Raw genomic sequence first — 22136 nt, forward strand, 5'->3', positions numbered from 1 at the left:
CAAAGTCACTTAAAATAGGTATGGTTTGTTATTAGATGTTAGAAAAATACTAGGAAGTTATACTCAAAGTCATTTTTTTTTTAGATAATTTTCTTTTTGGATGACCTAACAAGACTCTCATCTTGAGCAGTTTATATAAAACTCTACTTCTCATAAGAAATTTCTCTGTGTTTGTTTTTTTAACATGCTAAATATCTATCTGAAACAATTGTCGATTAAGGGGGGGGATACTTTTATATCACCAATCTCCTTTGACACTTTTTTCTTTTCCTTTGTACATTTGATTTGACATTTCTTACAGTAATATCTTTGGGTCTCTTAATTCCCTCAGCATTAGTTCAAATAATTGTAGCATTCTACGTTGTTTCTTAAAATATGCTTTGTTGTCACCAATTAATAACATTGAATATTTAGCTTATTTACATGAATGAACTATCACAATAACTTAACATTGGTTATTAGCCTAAAGCTTGAACTGTGAACAATTTTGCTGTCAGTCCCTCTTAAAGGCTGAAGGTAGTCCTGTTACCTACAGGTATCTTTGAAGCTGATATATATATATATATATATATATATATATATATATATATATATATATAATATATATAATATATATATTATTTATTTATTTATTTGTGGGGATGGGAGATAGACCTAGTTTGTTTTTGTGGGACTCAGGACTGCACATATGCCAACATTTATGTAGGGTAGATTACAGACATGAAATGTCTGGATTAAAGTGCAAGTATAATAAAAACCTGGAACAGAAAATGACCCTAAGAAGCAAAGTCTCCATTGTCCTTCTATTGTTTCTATTTCTGCTTAGCCTTACATAATGTCAGTACTTTTTTGCAAATGTTAAGAACTCCTCATTTTTGTTTCAATTTCCCCTTATATGAGTAATAAAGTGGAGAGACTTTTCCTATGTTTATTAAAATATTAGTTAGACACATTTAAAAATAATTACTTGCCAGTATGGCCTTTCTAGAAAGACAGTAAAATAATATATTTTACTTTATCTATTTCTGGAGATTTGAAAATACCCCAATATAGCTATGGCTTGAGGTAAGGAGTGGGGCATGAAAACCATCACACTGTGGAGACACCAGACTTCAAATGCGATATTCATATTGCTGTGGCTTTCATCTATTATTCAAATTGTATTTGCCAGCTTCTCCCTTCATATAGGAAATTTAAAATACTTCCAGGTTTTTATGTCTGTTTTTGAAGAAACGTATTTGCCTTTTTCCAGTAAACCTTACAATTTGATAGATTTAAAGTTGGTCCTTATGTTTTAGGGCAAATGCTAACGGGAAAATTTAAAAAAAAATATTGAAGAATGAGTTATAATGTATCAGCCAATCATCTAAACTTGGTGAGGCAAGGGTATTCCAAGTATATTGGTATTTTTATGCTACTGTTTTTGAGAACCCTGAGCCTTGATCTGCAGGAGTTTGCAGCAAAAGAAAGTTAACTTCTATTCGCTATTAAATTATTCCTCCAGCTCTAGATCTCTTTTCCATACCGAATCTCTTTTTTCTTTTTGTATTTTTTCCCATGAAATCTTAATAGGAGCAGATCCAGAATCTTTAAAATATTTTCATGTAAGAATAGTTGAATTGTGGTAGTTTGCAGTTTAGAAGTTCTACCAGGGAGTAGAGTTGGTAGTGACCTCTCTTCCTGAATTTATTTTCACTTCACTGTTTTACCTTTCACAAGTGCTCAGGTGTGATGGATATTATACTGTAAATTCATCTGCTCTTTTCTAATCCACCAAATTATTGATCAATTTACATTTAAAATCTCATATAAATACAGAACAATAATATCACCTATATGTTTTTCTAACTGAAATCCTCACTTAATGATTGCCCAGATGTATAGAGCACTTAACTCCTATGTCATAGGATATTCTGGACAGATTTTCAAATTAATTGGCACACCATTCCTAAGTAGTCATTGGAAGTAGAGATGAGAAAGTAAGGAGAAATGGTTTATTTGTTGGTATAGAAATGAGAAAACAAATACCCAGGCAGAACTAAATCTTGGTGAGGCCCAATGTCAAACCTTTCTCACCATTCCACCAGTGAAACTCTCTGTTAGGTTAGAATGATCATTGACTTAAGTGCTACTTATGTGTTTGTCTGTAACAGTGCTTTTTGCCACTGAGAAATCTTTATTTTTTGAGCAGTTCCACTAAATGTTAGCCATATGTACTTACTGAGAGAGGACTCTGAGGAGAGAGTTGGGATTCTGGCTTCTTGTATGAGTTGCTTGTTGGCTGTGGATCTGGTAGAAGGCCAAGCTGTCCTAAATGATGGCTGGAAGAGAAGAACTGGTTAATATAGACAGTAGAAAAATACTGGTTGAAATGATGATGTTTCCCAATTTTCATACTTACTAAAGAAACAATAACTCTTTACTATTGAGAATAAGTTTAAAGAACTATGAAAATTCAGACATTGGCCTATATTATCTTCTACATTAATCACATCCAAAATATTTGGATAGGAAGGAGTTTTCATATTAAGGAAAAAATGTGGAAAGAGTTTCCTTTTTAAATTTTGAGGTTTTTTCTTAATTATTACCTAAATTATATCTCTTTCCTTGAATTATATTTAGAAGTCTTAACTGAATTTTTGACTTTCTTAAAATGTACGTGAGCATGTTAGAATTTCTTCATCAATCTGATAAGGAACTTCAAATCTAAAGCCTCAGAGCAGCGTCTTTGCCCCTTTTCTAGGAGATTGGGTCATAGAGTTTGTTTTACATGGCTTCAGCCTTTCACAGAATTTCCTTCACTAATGAAAAATGATCCATCACCCGCCATACTTGATCTAAGTCAGGAGCAACTGCTGAAATAAGCCAGAAGGTGTCTGATATGAGTGACGTGGAGCCCACCAATAATCCCTTCAGAGAAACAAAACAAAGAGTGAGCTTGGGTGGTTTCCAATTTTACCAAAATGTAAATATGACTTCAGTTGGGAATTTTATTTTTCACTACATTTACTCTCAATTACTTTGTTCATTGGGTTTCTCAGATTGTGTATCTAACACTAAGCAAAAGTGTTGAGCTTTTACTGGAATATAGAAAAAGAAAAAGAAACTTGTGTATATACACTCACTAATGTTCTTTGGGAAAATACCTGTTATCTTATTCTATAGTTAGTGTAAGGACAGTAATGAAAAAAAATTGTTTTCATCTTTTAAATGTTTTTATATTAATGTTTTTAAACCCACCCAGTAAAATAACTCACTTATACATGTTTTGGGGAAGATGTGTTGAAAAATGAAGCTTGCCAAGCAATATCGAGAGGGAAATGTTATTATCATATGAAAATTTGACCTTCAGTCAACCTGTTTAAATAAAATTATTTGCTGAAAATACTAATCAACTAGACTTTTACGACTTTATTCAAGAAAGACCCTTTCCCATTTTTGACATCAAGAATGCCTGGGAAACTTTGACATGTTATGTGGTTCAAAATTCACTACATTTTATCCTCAAAGGATGAAGTACCATTGTGCTCTTGCATAGGTGGAATAGGAAATGTGCTTTTTGTTGGATAATATTCTTGGGCTGAGCCCATGGGAGGGGCCTCTACTGGATGATTCTGAAAATGTCTAATTCTGCCTTATTTTGGGGAGCTATTTAGTGTAATGATTAAGAGTAAAGAACATGTGGTGCCCAGATTCAGATTCTCACTTTGATACTTTCTTGCTCTGTGACCATAGGCAATTCTATTTTTTCCTACTCTGAGACACTTTTCGTTAATACATTCCTTTTACATTTTAATAAACCTCTTTTCATCTGTGAAATCGTTTCTAAGGCTATTTGGCATGAAATCACCCATTAGCTCCATAATGAGGTTGGATGAAGTCACATATATACTGTCGGGGCTGACCATGTCTCAGAGTCTTATTTCTGGATTCCAATTTGTGTGTGAGACCTGAAAATTAGAAAGAAATTAGAAAGAAATTTGGATTGCTCAACCTGTCTTCTGGGTTTGCTCTTGCAGTGGACATGTGGTTATATGTACTTGAGAGAAAATGCAGATAACCTGGCTTTTAATTTTCTTTTAATATCTGCTTACCTCAATCACATAGCTAGTCTTCGTTTTATTTGACTTATGGAAAGAATGCGGAACTTAGCAACCCATACTAGGAGACAAATTTGCATGGTTCTATACATGTATTTGCAGAGTTACAAGGTCCATATATTTTCTTTTGTAGGCTTATGGGTTTAAAGTCTTTGGACTAGAGGACCTTGAAAGTGTCTCCAGCTCTCTCACAGTCTCCAGGTTTCCGGCTTGTACTACTGTGCAGCTACCCTTTCACTTAGGATTTAGCAATTAAATAATTGCATGGGATCCAAACTGTAATATGATGGCACATATACAGGACAAACCATGAAAAAAATGTACATGAAAAATAATAAAGTTTCTCTTACTAAAACGTGTTAGTGTAAATATTCTTACATGCATTATGGCTGTTCCTTACAACATTGCACTGTAGCTATTATTGTCTTGATTTTACTAGGGAGAAAATTGAAATTCCCAGAAGTAAAATAGCAAAGCTAGGTATGTATTTAACAATTACCTCACGCTATATCTAGATACATATATACTTTTCTACCATGTAAGTGGATAGCATGTACCAGTTCCTTAAAATTCCTTAAGTTTTTATTAATTGAAGTACAGGAAGTTTTGATATTACTTTTCTGAAAAGATGGAGGATATAAAATTGGACTTCATATTCTTATTCCATTCAGTTTTATTGAAGGAAAATTATTTAAAATATAACATTTGCTTTGTCTCATAGACAATTTGAATAGAATCCTTACCAGCTAACTAATCTTAGATTACATATATTAAACATATATTCTTGGCTAGAGATGGAATTATAGGGATGAACAATTAGATAATTAATGAGTGTGTTCCAAGTGACTTCTTCTCTCATCATTAATATTTATTGTTACCTATCAACAAATGATGGGTCTGAATTTCCACAAATGTGTACCTCATCCTTTTTCTTTTGTGAAGTTGCTAGTCTCTAATAATATTCTCACATACTAATAAACTACTATCAGTGTAAAGGATTTCATTCTGGGTTTGAATTGATAACCTTTTATTCATGGATTTTCTTAATTTTCTTCCAGTAGATCCTTTTTGGTATTGCACTAGAACAATATATTATGATCAGTGATTTATCCATGTGCATTTAAAGGCATTTGAATCTACTTGGATTTTTTTCCCCTGTATTTCAATTCCAGTATTTCAATATTCTTTTTTTTTTCATTGAGTAAAAGTGTTGCTTATCTTTATAGGAGATGCATACACCTAAACATTGATTGTATATGTCAACTCTTATTTTGTACTGTCAGCAGAAGTATGGAGTTAAAAGAGAAAAAAATCTATTAAAATATCCCATTGTATTTTATAGGAATATGAACTTTACTTAAAAGCATGAATTTCTATACTCTTCTCAATAATGTGTTTTTCTGCAAGTAAACTATATTCACTCAAATTATAAATGGAACTACATTTAAGATATTCAGTAATAGTTCAATATCTTTTGAATTTTTTTGTGAAATATTTGCTTCTTGATATGTTTTGGAGGCTACAGCAGTATATTTATATTATGAACTCAGATTAGCATAACTAAAGAGGACTCATTTGAAGTTAGTTTAACTCAATATTTTGTATGTCTAATGAGGTATATCTTAATCTTTCTCTATGTTCTACATGGGAGGAAGATCATTCTAAATTTGATTACTACTTAAAACTTCAAATTTGTATATTAAAGCTTAATTCACATTAGAAGTTTAACTAGTTCAGTTTTAAGAGTCATCTAACAGCTGTGCTAAAGATGTACTTGCCAACATGTTTGGTCCAGGACTTTCTTACTTTTTAAAGTCTGATATATTCCACATGATATAAGAAATTAAGAAAATGTTGTATATATTTAGTTAAATGAAACTCGTTCAGTATAGAACCACAAAAGATTTTTTTCTTGCTATTATATGCAGTCAGAAGATTACAGATATGTAAGTGCCTTGTAAAGGAGAATGTGGAAGATTCTAGCACACTATTTTTAAAAGAACACTCTTCACAAAATATTCACGACTGTCCTGGTTCTTAATGTCTTTTTTTCTTTTCTTTTCTTTTTTATAGTTCAACATGAAGTAAACCTTTTCTGTTGAAAAGTTTGACTTCAGAAAGGATTTGAGTTTTAGCATTTCTCATTTCTTCATAATTCTACAGAAAGGGTCTTTATTTTCATATTTCTCATAGAGCTACTGTTTGACTAAGTTCTCAAGAATTCCTCTAAATGTTTTAGATATTTGGGCAGTATCATTTTGAGGCCAGAGAGTTATTTTAGAGGGGCTGGGATACCAAATATTACTTTGTACTATCCCTTTCCATGACTATATTAGAAAAGGAAAGAAATTCTGGCAAGTTCAAATCCGTCTGATTTTTGTTTTCAGGAGAACAGGTTGCAGAGACCTTCAAGTGGCTCTCCTTGGTGGAAGCAGACCACTGCAGTGATGCAGCTGTCCCTCAGCTAAATGACGGGTGGAAAGGAATTAGCAATCTGTGAAATGCCTTTCAGAAGTAATTTTCCTCCCAGGGTCAAGATCTATGGTCACCATTTTTCTGGCATGATTTGCAGCTACTCATTTGTAGCCTTAGCACCAGTAGCAAATACAACAGTTGAAAGTGCAAGATGTTTCCTTGCTCATTTTTTCTCTCTTCCGCCTAACTAAATTTTTGGAATGCCAGTTCAGTGTTGCCATCTTCTATTCTGCCGTCTAGTTTTGTAAAACTTAAAATTCATGAGTGATGCTTTAATTTATGAAAAAGAACCTTGTTTTGACATTTCTCTTTTAAATAGATAGGAATGCTACAGATCAGGAACACGTATAGACAGGACTGTATGTAGCATAGAAGGCTTTCTATTTAAGACTTTCTAGTGAGTCTTAAACATCAGTAGAGAGAGTGAATGATGGAATTAATTCAAGATATATATACACTGTTGTTTACAAAAGCAATTGAAAAAAACCTCTTACCAAAGAAAGATTTAGAAATATGTTATATGTGTGGTGAATAGTTCTATGGCTACCCTTGGATTAGAATTCATTGTTAATTATAGATTAAAACTTATCTTTTAACATGTCATTTTCATGCAAGTTAAGAAGATAGCAAGGATTTTCAAGACACTCTTGATATGTTTCTGGAATGATGTGCAATTTATTTCATACATCTATTCTTAGGTGGTGTTGTTAATCAGAATGCTGAAGTCTAAAATTTATAGAGGCTCTGAAGGACAGCAATTAAGGCCATTTGTCTTCCAAATGAGGCAATGTGGGTTCCACTGGTAGTTTAAATTACATTAGGGTACTCTTACCAATATAAAGGTAATGGGGCCCCTGAAGGCATGTGTTGGAAAGCAATAAGTCACTTTAGGGATGTGATAACAAATAATATTTTTGAGAAAAACTTTTCCCTTGGTGTATGAATTTGTATTTTCTTGTAACCTCTTTTAACTGATTAATTTTAAATTAAAAATACATCATTTTTCATGAAAGCATTTATAAAAAAGTATATAGCATATTTAAAGGACAATATTAAGTTTTTAATATGCTGGACTCTGGGTTATAAGAGGTGTGTTCATAAGAGGAATTCACGGATAGGCACTTTTGCTTTTGAAAAAGGTTTTAGGTCTGTGGTGTCATCTGGACACCTCTGATGTACTGTTTTGACTTTGATGCTGCCTTTTCTCTGTCATTGGTGAGGAATGTGACTTTCATTCATACTCAAAGGGCCAAATTTTTGATGAGCACAGTGAGAAGAATTTAAAGGCCCAAAGTTTACCACCTCTTAGCCTGTTGTTGCTGGTCCAAGAATTTGTTGAGTCTCTTCACACAGATCCCCATGGAAACCAAAAATACAAGCTACTTGAAAGGAATCAGGTTATTGTTTTTTCTCATTAAAGCCACTGCTGGATTTTTATTAGTTCTAATTTATTTTCTTTCAAGATTAGACATATAGCCAGTTCTTATTTTCATGATTTGAATTCACAAAATATTTTGACTTGTGTGTGCCTGTATATAGTAGTCATTCTACTTCTGCCATACAATTACCCTTAATAATAAAACCAGAAAAAAAAATGCTGACATAAATGGGGGGAAAAAGCAGGTTATTAAATAAAGTGGAAGCAATGATTAGCAACTAACTTGAGTGAATTTGTGCTTCAGTCCCCCTACATTTAAATAATCTTTCTGTATGAAAATAATTTAAATAATTATGGAAGAGTATTTCTCAGACCTCAACTGCTTTAGACTCTCTCTATATGAAGTTCAATTTGTGTCATTGCCTATTATGAACAGATTTTATAGTTGTTTTTAATAATTTATTTATTAATTCTAATTAGGTATATATGACAGCAGAATGAATTTTGATTCATTGTACACAAATGGAACACAACTTTTTATTCTCTGGTTGTACACAATGTAGTCTTGCACCATAGATGTTGTCATACGTGTATCTAGGGTAATGATATCCATCTCATTTCACATCTTTCCTGCCCCTATGTTCCCTTCTCTCCCCTGTCTTCTCTTTGCCCAATCACAGTTCCTCCATTTTTTACATTCTCCCCGTCAACCGCATTATGGGTCAGTATCCACTTATCAGAGAGAATATTCGGCTTTTGGTTTTTTGGAATCGGCTTATTTCGCTTAGCATGATATTCTCCAACTCCATCCATTTACCTGCAAAATGTCTTAATTTTATTCTCTTTTACTGCTGAGTGGTATTTCATTGTGTACATATACCCCAGTTTCTTTATCCATTCATCTATTGAAGGGCATTTAGGTTGGTACCACAGTTTAGTTATTGAGCTGCTATAAACATTGGTATAAACATCGATGTGGCTGTGCTACTGTAGTATGCTGATTTCAGATCCTTTGGGTATAGACCAAGGAGCAAGATAGCTGGTGGTTCAATTTCAAGTTTTCTAAGGAATTTCTATACTGCTTTCCAGATTAGTTGCACCAAAAGCAAGGGATGTGTTAAGATGTATACATTGACTTCACCTATTTGGACAAGTATTACAAAGGAAGACAGTTTTCACTATTCCTTCTTCTCCTCTCTACAAAGGTTGTTAAACATTATTTAGATTTTAGGTGGTTTATATATTTCAGGAAATTCTCTTTACCATCCTCATGCACTTATTCATATAACCACATGTTCTATTTTTAAAAATAATTCAAAAGGTGTGTTTCAACCTTCTTTCTGGGGCTCAAAATTTTTATTTAAACAAAATATACTGATAGACATTTATTTTTATGTGGAAATTTACAGAGAATAATAATAAGTAGGAGGACCATTGATTATTATGATTATGAGTACCACATCAAGTATTTCAATGTAGTGATTGCTGCCCCATGTTTAGAACACGTGTTTGAAATATAACACTGGTCCTCTTTTCTGTTTCTAGGTGGCTGTACTTTTGATGATGGTCCAGGAGCCTGTGATTACCACCAGGATCTGTATGATGATTTCGAATGGGTACATGTTAGTGCTCAAGAGCCCCATTACCTGCCACCTGAAATGCCTCAAGGTAAGAATCATTCTCTCTCTCTCTTTTTTAATTTAAAAAGTATTTTTATTACTGTATTATAGCTATACATAAAATTGGGGTTCATTTTGACATAATCATACATGCATGGAATATAATTTGCTCGTGTTCCTCCCAAGTACTCCCTCTTGAGAACCATTTTATTTACTTAGCCATGGGGAAATGGCTTCAGAGTATGTAGCATTTTCGTATTTTAGATATAACTATAGTAATTTTTGTTATAATAAGCAAATTTATTATATTTCTTGGTGACATATATTAGTCTTAAACTATTATTTGCATTTCTCTTAGTCACTTTCTCTAACCCTATATTCTTCAAAATTTCTCATTATACCTTTCTTATCTCTGTCTTTGCAAAAAAAATATTAATTGTTTTTTTCCTACTTAATATGAAATAAAAATGACAAACCAAAAAATAAAAACATAAAAAGCAGAACAATAAAAAGACTACTGAAAAAAATCTTACACTTGGGTTGATTCATTTGATACTTATTCAATAAAATTACCAATTTGATTCAGTTAATACTGAGTGGAAGGGCTTCCGTTCCATGGTTGGAGAGAGACTTGTCTCACGCTCCTGCTGATCATGAGCAAACCAGTGGCTCTGAAGGGGGAGCATCTTAGAGACAAAAATTATCAAATAGAGAAAGCCTTTTTTCCCAGTGAATAACATAGAAATAGTGCTGAAACCTATTCATTGGTTTTGCTAAGATCTTGTTATATCCTTTGATTTTGTGGAATGAATACATCTTTTTTTTTTTAATTTTTTGGTTGAGAACAAAGTAATGGAGTAATGCATCTTCTGATTGCTTTCTCTTACTTTTTAAAATCACATTAATAGAAGACATCAGTATATATATATATATATATATATATATATAATTTTATACAATGTTGGATTCATATTTGTGCTTTCAGTTCAACATAATAATTTGGAAATAATATGGGTCCTGTGTTTAGCAAAAACTTGTTTAATTACAAAAATCAAAAATATAAACAGGAATTTCAAAATTTCAGTGGTAAAGAGAAGAAACTATCCAATTTTTAGAAAGAAACAGATATCATATATACTTATATATCATATAATAATGTATGTATAAAATATAATATGTAACTATATTATTGTATATAATCAATTGATATTCTGATTTTCTATTACCAACAACTTTTTAAAAATATATTTTTAGCATTTTATTATAATTAAATAAAATAGTTTAAAATTATTTTTTCTCCCAATTCAGAAAGTCCTTCCTAAACTGAGTATGAATTTTATTTATTTTTTTTCTTTTTGTTTTTATTATTAGTTGTTCAAAACATTACAAAGCTCTTGACATATCATATGTCATACATTTGATTCAAGCAGATTATGAACTCCCATTTTTACCCCGTATACAGAATGCAGAATCACATCGGTTACACATCCACTTTTTTACATACTGCCATACTAGTGTATGTTGTATTCTGCATTTTAACATGTTTGTACATGTACATAACAATCTGGCCAATTTTCTTCCCCTTTCTCTCCTCCTAACCTTATTCCTCTACTCTAATGCTTTGTCTCTTTTTTATTTTCATGAGATCCACTTCCCCCACCCCACATTTTTTCTTGAAAAAAAAATTTATGAGTCTACACTATGGTATGTACATGGATTAAATCTGCTGCTTATTCTGAATTGTCACTTCCCATGGCTGATTAGACAAATGGTTATTTCTGAGGCTGGACTGAGGCATAATTTCCTTTGCAGAGGAATAAAATGATACTTTGTGCTTGACATCCTTTTCTTCTTGTGTTTGACCCCTATATCTTCAACAGACTCATTTAGTGTTCTGCATAAGTTTGTATTTTTCTTTCAAAGGTACATAACCTTATTTTGCTGGTGAATTTTAATTAAAGAAACAACTGCAATTTTTGGCCCGAATTTTCTCTGTGGTATATTTAGACTGAATTTTTCATTTTTTAAAGAGGGTGGGCTGGAATGCACACACTTTGACTGTTTATCATCAGAGAATAATCAGAAAGACATTGATTTATGGAAATGTTACCATTGTTAATTACCATTGATGGTGGATAATGAAGAGCTGAAGAGATATTGCTCAGATGACCTTGTTGGCTCACCTTTGATGCACAACCTAATTGGTGGTTACAGTAAAATATGATATGCACAGAAAATGAAAGTGTTTGAAATTCAGCCAGATCGACCAATTAATAGGACATTAAGTAATTAATCACTCAAAGGAGGGAAAAAAGGTCATAGCACTTTATTTTTTCCCTGAGTATAACTGTGTTTAGTTCTGATGAGAGTTGAGAGAAAACACCATATTTATTTTCTTTATAGAAGATGCTGTTTTATTCATTTTCCTTATGATATTTCTTCAAAGTGCTGACTGAACATTATCTGCCATAAATTGGCGCAAAGGAGACATTTAGACTTTTCCTATTAAAGTTTTATGAATGATCCTTTTATTTTCCAATGTATAGACAGGTAGGCTTCCTTCTTTTGTCTACTTAAAAGTCACACACAAGCACTCATACAAACCAAAATCCCAAGCATCAGTAACCACTATAGCAGGAAGGTTGGTTCTCTGACATGAACTCGTTATTGAGCTCTATACAGTACTTGGACATTGCTAATCTATTTCTGTTAATTGACTTTTTGGACTAGATGCCAAGAGGGGAAGAAGAAAAATGTAGGGTGAATAAATAATTTAGAATGATACAAGAAGGAGTATGTGTTGAAGAGTAGAGAAAGGAGGAAAATAATGTCTCCACGTGGAAAGATACAGTACTATCAAAAATTGCTTATAATACTCTGCAGCAGTTGCCACATATTACTTTTGTTAGATGACAATGATGGCTAACAGGCCTGCTAAATATATTTAATAACAGCATGCCAAAGAATGAGCACTTTGTGAAAGAGTCTTAACACCTAAAAATGACTTGAAAATCTGAGCACCTATTCAACTTAGTCATCAAGGAAATGCAAATTAAAGTCATAATGAGAAACTGCTGCAAACGTGATTTCAGGTGTTGGTGAGAATGTAGAGCAAGCAAAACCCACATAGACTATGATTGGATGTAAATCCTTACAACTACTTTGTACAGCCTGCTGACCTGCTAATTCATTTTTGGGTATAAGCCCAGCAGAATTGAGTGCTCATATTTCCCGAAAGACACATGTAGGAGTATTTACAGCATCAGAATTCATAATGGACGCAAGCTGAAAACAACTTGAACAGCAGTGCAATAGACAAATAAATGTTGGAATATTCATATGGTGGAATCTTACTCCACAATGAACATAGACTATTGTTATACACAACGATGTGAATGAATGTCACAGCCACAGGCTCATGGGAATAATACCAGACACAAGAGTATGTGTTATGTTTACATAAATTTCAAAATGAGGTAAAAGTAACTGTTGAGTTGGAAATCACGGTGTTATTACCTGTGGGAGGGCCTAGGGAGATGGTCTGAAGATGAGTTGTGTAGTGTTCTGTGTGTATCTTATAAGTTAATAAAAGGTAACAAAGATACTACTGGAAAACTAAAATAATTAAAATTTTACAGATTAGAATAAAAGATGCATAACATGAGAACTCAAATGGGTTCAAATTCTTCTTTTCCCACCATCCTGGATCCCTCTATTCCTCTACACACACACACACACAAACACACACACACACACTCACACATTCTCTCTCTCTCTCTCTCTTCTTTCTCTCTCTGTTCTTTGACATTTTGTGGCCTTTTAATGTTCCCTGACCTCTGCTTATATATTTCTTTGTCCACTTATCCATTGACCAAACTCTTACCTATTGTTGCTATGTCTACACAAGTTCCCACTGCTTTGGGAAGATTTTCCTGACTGGCTTAGAACTCTTAATTTTATTCTACTCTTATAACCCCATATATACTTGGCTGTACTATACTTTGTATATAATTAAATTGCTAATGTTATATTATCAGTTTTATGTGTAATTTTTTATTACTAGACTATAATGTCCTCATGAATCTCATTTTAAAAATTTAAAATTTTCCAATACACTATTTTACTTACACAAAAATGTCAGCTCTTTTAATATCAAATTTAAAATATTTTGGTCCTTGTTTGAATAGTAAATCTGTTTTTCTCTGGATTAAAAAATTAATTGAATAAAATTCCCCTTTCTCAAATATGATATTGAATTCACATTTTAATGCAATTAGAAGAACTTCACATAATTATTAATATTAGGTTTTTTGCCTTTATAAATGGCATCACCTGTTTATTTTAGATATATTTAAATGTTACTAATACTACCCAGAAAAGGGTTTTTTTTTTTCATTTCTCTCTTCTCTCTGTGCTTTCTTGTCAAATTCATCCAATGTTTACTTATCAAAAATTGGATATATAAATATATAACATTAACCTACAAAGAATGAGATGTTGTATGAAAACCATCAATTGTTCTTTGATCTCAAATACATCTGGGTCTGTGATCTGGTTCGTCAAGTATTTTATGTTTATGACATCATAAAACAAATTCATCTGACCATTTTACTATATGTTCTGTTCGTGATCAGAGTGTAGGAACTGTGATTGTAATTCATCTTTCATTGTAATTATAACTGCTTTTCCTTCTTAACATGTTTTTGTAAAATGACTAATTGAATTTTAGTTTGGAGTCCCTAGAGTACTCCTTTGACAGTATTTAAAATTATGACTACATTATATTCCACCTTCAATCTGGTACTTTTACTGATAATAATGTAAATCACTGTACAGAGTTCCTAATTTAAATTACATTTTATATATTGTAAAATATAAAAGCCCTCGGTCATTAAATCAACCTAAAAATTGAAGTAAGAAACCATCCTGTCTTATAAAACTTAGCCAGGTGTGATTCAATAGTTTAAGACCCTGCTGGATTTCAAGTCTGTCTCTGTGTCAAGTCCCCAAACTAAAATGTAGAACACAAAATGAGATGACACAAAAAAAAAGAAGCAAAAAAACCAATACTGTTAAGAAAGTGCCTTTTTATTAGTTTGTTACATGTAAAACTGAGTATCTTTATTTTTCTTAGATTTTAAGCATAAATTATTAGCCAGATTGTTAAAATGGGACCTGCCTTCTTCAAATATTTATTTGGTGAGATTCAGTTGCTTGTGTATTTAAGAGGGAGTGTGGTTAGGTCACATGATTTTATACCTGGCTTTTTCTGATAGTGGTGAAAAGTAAATAAAACATTCATGTCCACAATTTGATACAGATGATAACATTTATAGGTAACACTAATTTATATTTACATAATATTATATATATAGTGCTATACATTTTAATACCTCTGAGAAGAAATTTCAAATAAGTTTTTGACCTCTCATTTCTAATCTATAGTCTTTCTGGGAATAGTAATTGCTTATTAAAATTAGTAGATTGCTTTACTTAATATTTTCCTCACCCTATTATACACAATTTATAATGAGGCATATAATTTTTGAGAATCATATCTGCGATAAATCTCACACAGTTGAATTGACAGAATCATCTGGCAGTATATCTGTCAGAAACAAGGCATGACAGAGAGTAACAGGGCAAAATTATGTGTATTTAGTGTTGGTCATGAGATGCTGAGTTTCCCAACATTATGGTTGCTTTTATGTTTGAGGATAGAAACATCGGGCCAAAATGTTGGCTTCTTCTCTCTTTTGTCATCTAATTAACATTGTCTGTTAATACAAGTAGAACTATATGTGTGAATATATGTAGTAGTATTCCTGAGGAGAACTGAGAAATGGATTGGCCCTAGGGAGATGAAAGGAAGGGAAACAGGAAGGGGAGGGAAGAAAGGCAAGAGAATGGCTTAACCCCAGTTCATGAACACAGCAGGGCGGACCTCAAAATGCTGGGTATGGGAGTTAGAATCTTAGGAGTCTCAACCACAGAAGTTTAAATCTGAAAGGATATGCTTCATTCAGCAGTTTTCACATTTCTTTTAAACAATAGAATTCTTTAGGAAAAAAAAAAATTCTTATTCCTCAAATCTGTAAAACCAGTAACAAGGAACTAATGGTCCCAGGACCTACTTCTTTGTAACTTCCAGTACCCTGACTCTTAAATACTTCCTTTCTACCACTCCTGTTCCATCAAGGTGGCTTTTGTGAAGAATGCTTGGAGATATCTGACTTTAAGGGACAGTCTGAACACAGTGATTTTGCAAACTCAAGCCCTTTCAGATAGGCATTTCTGAGAGGAGAGTTCATTGCTATTAGTTACCACTTACTGGTAAATTATTGAGTTTTGTTACAGTAGGGACATGATCTATATATTTTATTTTATTTATCATTTATTTATTTATTTTTTATTGTTGGTTGTTCAAAACATTACATAGTTCTTAATATATCATATTTCACACTTTGATTCAAGTGGGTTATGAACTCCCATTTTTACCCCGTATACAGGTTGCAGAATCACATCAGTTACACTTCCATTGATTTAGAACCCTACAGAATAAGTGACATTTTAGAGAAAAGTGGAGTGAATAACTTGCATAAAGCCACACAAGGACAGAATTTGAACTTTGGTCTGTCTCATATCAGTGCCACAGTAACTTCCTACTTTATCACTGCAGTTTAGCTGACAAATTCCTTTACTTGGTTTGGACAATTAAATCCACTATATAATGAGCCATTTAAATTATTTAATCCAGAATGGTTTTCTACCACTTCATATAAGATGCTATTTTTTCTAGAATTTTAAAGATTTATGTATGAAATAGAATCTAAGTTTCGCTGCTGTTGGAATTGCTGCTGGGTTTCAGGGTTTTCTCAGTATATACTGTTCTCCTGGGGAGATGCTCTGCCCTCTCTTTGATTTACCTGTATGTTATTTTTAGTCATTTGATGAACACTTGCTGCATGTCTGTCTAAGCAAACCTGTAGAAACACATATATTATCTACTTTCTCATTAGAGCTTGTATGGTAGAAGAAAAAAAATCATGGACTAAAGAAATCAGACCAAAGTCTAGGGTTTGAAAATAATTTTAAGACTTTGTTTGCAGTGGGGTATTTTAGGACAAGAATTATGGGCTTATTTCAATGTGCTCTTCCAAAACATGTTATCATGTGTCTGTTGATGTTTTTGCCCTGAGCACAGAGAAGATAGTTTACTACATTTGAGTTGCTTATTAAAAATGGTGAGAGTTGGAGGCAGGGCAGGGTGAGAGAGTGAAAGGCTATAATGGACTACTTGAAGGGTGAGCCACTAAATGAAGGCTGGTTTTTAATGTAAGGACTATTACCCTTACGGACATAAATGCAGCATGAAGAATGTCTAAATTACAGAGAACAGAAATGGCATGCTGAGACAGGAATTTTCTTCTGATATTTCAGGTACATAATGTATCTAAGTTAGATATGTTCCAATATATCTCAGGGGGGAAAATAGCCAAGTATTAAAAAAATAGAGAAAATATATTTGTGTCAGTGCTACAGAACTTCCAAACTCCTAAAAGAATTAGAGATAAGAATACAGAGTAATTTCAAAGTCTATACAGTCACCTTTAACATATACCATAAAATCAATACATAGTTCAAAAAAGCAAAATGACTTTCCTTGGGAGGAGAGTGACTGAAAGTACAGTTATGACCTTATATTTTGCCTTTCCAAAAATAAACTTGCCTCATGATGGCTACAACCTATCTCTGTTTAAAAGCTTATTATTTTTCAAACATAAGAATGCCAGGGAAATAAGTATATCAAAAAGCAGCACAAGGGAATAATTAAATCGGGGATTACTTAAAAATATTAATGATCTCATATTGTTATTGTTGTGAAAAATATATAGCTATTTTTTAATTTATAGTAGGTTATTATTACATGTATAAAACATTTTAAAATTTCAGAACCTAAAATTTCTAACCTAATTTCCATTGAGAGTGCTGTAGCACTGTTGTCAAGGCCTCATTTCCTCTCCTGCACCCAGAGAGAAAAATTATTCACTAATAAATATTTTTCAGCAAAAAGTACATATTTTATATATTTAGAGCACATAATAACATAAAAGGCCCACAACATTATGCAATCTTTACATACCAACATAGATAGGTGTAGGTGCTGAATTATTTGCTGAAGGCTTCTGAGTGTAAAATAGGACAGTTTCACAAACTTCATTAAGTGGTTATGTACTTCAGTACAACCTTCTTTCCCCTGGTTCTTTAATATGTATGTGTGTGTGTGTGTGTGTGTGTGTGTGTGTGTGTGTGTGTTTTAAAAAACCTTTTGTTGTTGTTGTTGTTTGTTGAATCTAAGGCCTCACATATTCTGTTATTGTTTTCTCTGAGGTTCCCAGGATAGTTAGAGTATTAACATATTGCGAGGTTCTTTCTATAAACTATTTTCTTAGATACACCTTTTATATTAATTAAATGTTTCTGGATAAAATCAATATGATATAATGTTCTTCCTATGTAACCTTTACAATGGTGTTTAGCTGTTTATAAAATACGGAGCATAACCAAGGAGCTTAATTATTTTAGTGGTTCTGGTCTGAATAAAGTAAGGAAATTTATCTTTATGGTTGTCAAAAGCCCTAAAAAGAAATCCCAAGGACAATTTAAAAGAAAGATTGGAAATTTTTATTTTACTGAATTTAGTAGCACATCATGCAAAGAAGGCCCAAAACAGTCACTGTAGAAGATTGGTCACTTGACTAGAATTCTGGCCTGGGTACTGGAGAATAAGGAATTATATCAATATTCTTACATTAGGAAAGCTAATACTTATGATAATTATATTAATATAGTAATGAATATTTTAAAAAGTTGCAGAAGGTAACAAGTTTAGAAAGAAACTTGGCTCCTTCAGAAGTAATGAGTAGTATATGTCATCAATACTATAATAAAATCAATTTAATACACAAATAATTATTTTGGAGAGATGCAGAGTACCTTCTCAGATTAAACATTAAACAGAAGATTAAGAATAATTTTTAAGCATAGGGATATAGCTCAGTTGGTAGAGTGCTTGCCTTTCATGCACAAGGCCCTGGGTTCAATCCCTAGAACCAAAAAAAAAAAAAAAAAAAGAATGATTTTTATTATTCTGATGTGGTGGTACAGAACTGTAATCCCAGCTACAATGAAGGCTGAGGCAGGAGGATCAGTTGAACCCAGGAGTTCCATGAGAAACAGAAACAAATTTTACAACCTCTTGTTCAAAAGAGAATAAAAATGCAATCCGAAGTCCAGTATGACATTACTATAATATTTGGCAGTTGAAAGCTTAAAAAAAAAAAAAGATAAGCCTATAAAGCTAAGCCAACTTTGCCAAAAAGCTTTTAAACACAGTTCATTGCTTTTTCAGAACTCATCATTTGCAGGTATTTGTTCCAAGGCAAATATTTTTTTTTTCAAATTTCCTCAATATTAAAGTTTTGTCATTAATCTCTTTCATATTCTGAAACAACCAAACACATTTTTTAAAAAGATAAAATTACTGTATTTTTCCCTGGCAATTAATGTGTTATCATTTAGTTTAAATGAATCCCCATTTACTGTCAAAAGTCTGTTTCTGAAAATCTAATGTTCAGTGTGAGCGTTATAACAGAAGTCAACTCTCTATCATCATTACTACCATTATTATTTTTGTGGTGATGAGGATTAAACCCAGAACCTTTCTCATGCTAGGCATGCAATCTACCACTCAACGACACCCCTAGCCCCAATTTTCTATTAAGTGGGAAAAATTGTAATGTGTTAGACTTCTAACCAAAATGCCTGACTGGAATAGACTTCCTTCTTGTTTATTTTATTTTATTTTTATTTGTTCTTTCTAGATACACATAATAGTAGAGTGTATTTTTCTATATTTTACATACATTGAATAACTTGTTCGAATTAGGATTCCATTATTGTAGTTGTACATGATATGGAGGTACATTGTTCATGCATTCATATATAAGGACAGAAAAATTATTTCTGATTCATTATATTGTCTTTCCTATTCCCATCCCATCTCCCTTCCCTTTATTTCTATTTGTCTAGTCCAATCAACTTCTAATCTTTCCTGCCCTTGTTGTAGATTAGCATCCACATATCAGCGAGAACATATTTTGCCTTTGGTTTTTTTGGGATTGGCTCCTTTCAATTAGCATGATAATCTCTAGTTCTATCCATTTACTAGCAAATGCCATAGTTTCATTTGTCCTTATGCCCGAGAAATATACTATTCTGTATATGTACCACATTTTCTTTATTCATTTATCTGTTGTAGAGCACATAGGTTTCTTCCATAGCTTGGCTATTGTGAATTGAATGGTATACTGAATGGCTGTGTCACTGTAGTGAGCTGATTTTAAGTCCTTTGAGTGTAAGCCGAGGAAATGGGTAACTGGGTTCAATGGTTGTTCCATTCCAAATTTTCTAAGGAATCTTCATACTGCTTTGGAATAGATTTTCAAAGTAGATGGTATAATGCATAAAACATTTTTCCTGTTCAGCAAGCAAACAATTATTATGATTTTATTACAAGATTGCTCTGCAATCTTCATGCGCTATACATATCCTGTTTCTCAGTTTTTGGAAGTTTGGATCTTCGCAGCAGTATTATTTGAAGATGATATTTTCTAAGTTACATAGTTTAACTTGCATATTAAGGATATTATTGGGATAGTAAAACCTTCCTTGCTTAATATGATAGGCATTTATATTTTGTTGTCCAAATTTTTTAATTGGTGCCTTATGCTTATACATAATGCTGGGATGTGTTTTTACATATACAATATAACAGTATAATTTGGACAATACCCCTCCTCAGCACTTTCCTCCTCCCTCATCTCCTCCTCTCACCCCCTGGTCCCTTTCCTCTATTCTAGTGATCTCTCTTGTTTTTCACAAGATGTCCCTGCCACCTTTCTTTCCCTTTTTCCTTCCTAGCTTCCACAAATGAAAAAAAAAAAAAAATGTCCCTTGGCTTTCTTAGATTAGCCTAGTCCACTTAGCAAGATGTTTTCCAATTCCATCTAATTTCCTACAAAAGTCATAATTTCATTTTTCTTTAGGACTGAATAAAACTCCCGTGTGTGTATACATCTTATCTATTCATCTGTTGGTGGAAACCTAGGCTGGTTCCATAGTTTGGCTATTGTAATTTGGGCTGCTATGAACACATTACTGTTTGGATTCTTTATTTCTTTATTTATGATTTTTATGTGGTGCTGCAGATGAATCCCAGTGCCTCACACATGCTAGGTAAGCACTCTACCACTGCTACTCCAGCCCACTGTTTGTGTTCTTGATGACTGCCTTTCTGACTCTTGTGAGATGATATCTCAGTGTAGTTTTGATTTGCATTTTCCTATGTGCTAATGATGTTGAACATTTTTCCTTTTTTTTTTTTTGCCATTCATATTACTCCTTTTGAGAAGTATCTGTTTAACGTATTTGTTCATTTATCAATTGGGATATGTTTCCTTTTTTTGGTGTTAAATTTTTTGAGTTCTTTATATATTGTAGATATTAATCCTCTGTCAGAAGAGTAGTTATCAAAGATTTGCTTCAATTCTATAAATTCTCTATTTACCTTCTTGTTTCCTGTGATGTGTAAAAAGCTTTTTAATTTGATGCCATCTCATTTATTAACCCTTGGCATTAATTCCTGAACTTTAGGGTTCCTAGTGTGACAGTCTTTGCTTTACTATGCTCTGATTTTGATAATTTTTGTTGGATTAGTCAGATAGATTCATTTCCAGTGTAAGTAAGTAACAGACTCTCCTTAGCTTCTTTGAGGTAATTATTTATTCTGTTTTCTTCTACTCAAAATTGAAATCAAATTAAAATTAATGAAGATAAGTCACTGGGAAGAGCTGACTGGTGTTGTTATATGTCACAATCCTTATCTCAAAGTTCAAATTTCTCCCTAGTCATAATGTTTACCAAAAGCTATTTTGAAAACTAGAACTGCTTTCATAATACTGTCTTAGTGTACAGGCTCAGTAATTTTTTTATTGGCCCAATGGCAGTGGTCCAAAAATTTTTGGAATTTTTAATGCTCCACATTTATGTGTAGCAAATGGGACCTACAGTTCCCAAGAAATCATTAGAATGGAAAAAATAAAGAGAAATTAGTGGCAAGCCGAAACTAGATATAAGTTGCTCTTTTTTTTTTTTTTTTAACGTTGTAGTTGGACATAGTACCTTTATTTTATTTATTTTTATGTGGTGCTGAGGCTTGATTGTAGCACCTCACATGTGCTAGGCTGTGGGGACAAGTGCATGGAGTACTGCATATATGGCAAATGTTAAGGGTATCTGAGTGGCAAACCACTCCCCCGTACTAGGCGTGTGAGTGGCAAACCACTTACCTGCAGGCACAGGCCTGGGTGTGAGGCCACATGTTATAGTCCCTGTGCTTGCTCCATGGCCTGATCCTCAACTGGTTGCTGTAAGGACAGTTGGCCAGAAATTGTATTGGTGGCTGCCTGTAATCTGCTTAGCTACTGCCTGATTATATTTACA

The 22136-nt window shown here is 32.8% G+C and overlaps 1 protein-coding gene across 8 annotated transcripts in view; it reads left to right on the forward strand.

Annotated features, from left to right (window-relative positions):
* Ptprk (protein tyrosine phosphatase receptor type K) overlaps nucleotides 1-22136 on the forward strand; it is a 527087-nt gene that overhangs the window by 107803 nt on the left and 397148 nt on the right. For all 8 annotated transcript variants that reach the window (XM_026380467.2, XM_026380483.2, XM_026380491.2 and 5 more), the window contains exon 2: nucleotides 9499-9621. In XM_026380467.2, coding sequence (XP_026236252.2) covers nucleotides 9499-9621 — 123 coding nt within the window. The remainder of the gene's footprint in view (nucleotides 1-9498; nucleotides 9622-22136) is intronic.

This window comes from Urocitellus parryii, chromosome 8 (genome assembly GCF_045843805.1).
Source record: "Urocitellus parryii isolate mUroPar1 chromosome 8, mUroPar1.hap1, whole genome shotgun sequence".
Taxonomy (NCBI): domain Eukaryota; kingdom Metazoa; phylum Chordata; class Mammalia; order Rodentia; family Sciuridae; genus Urocitellus; species Urocitellus parryii.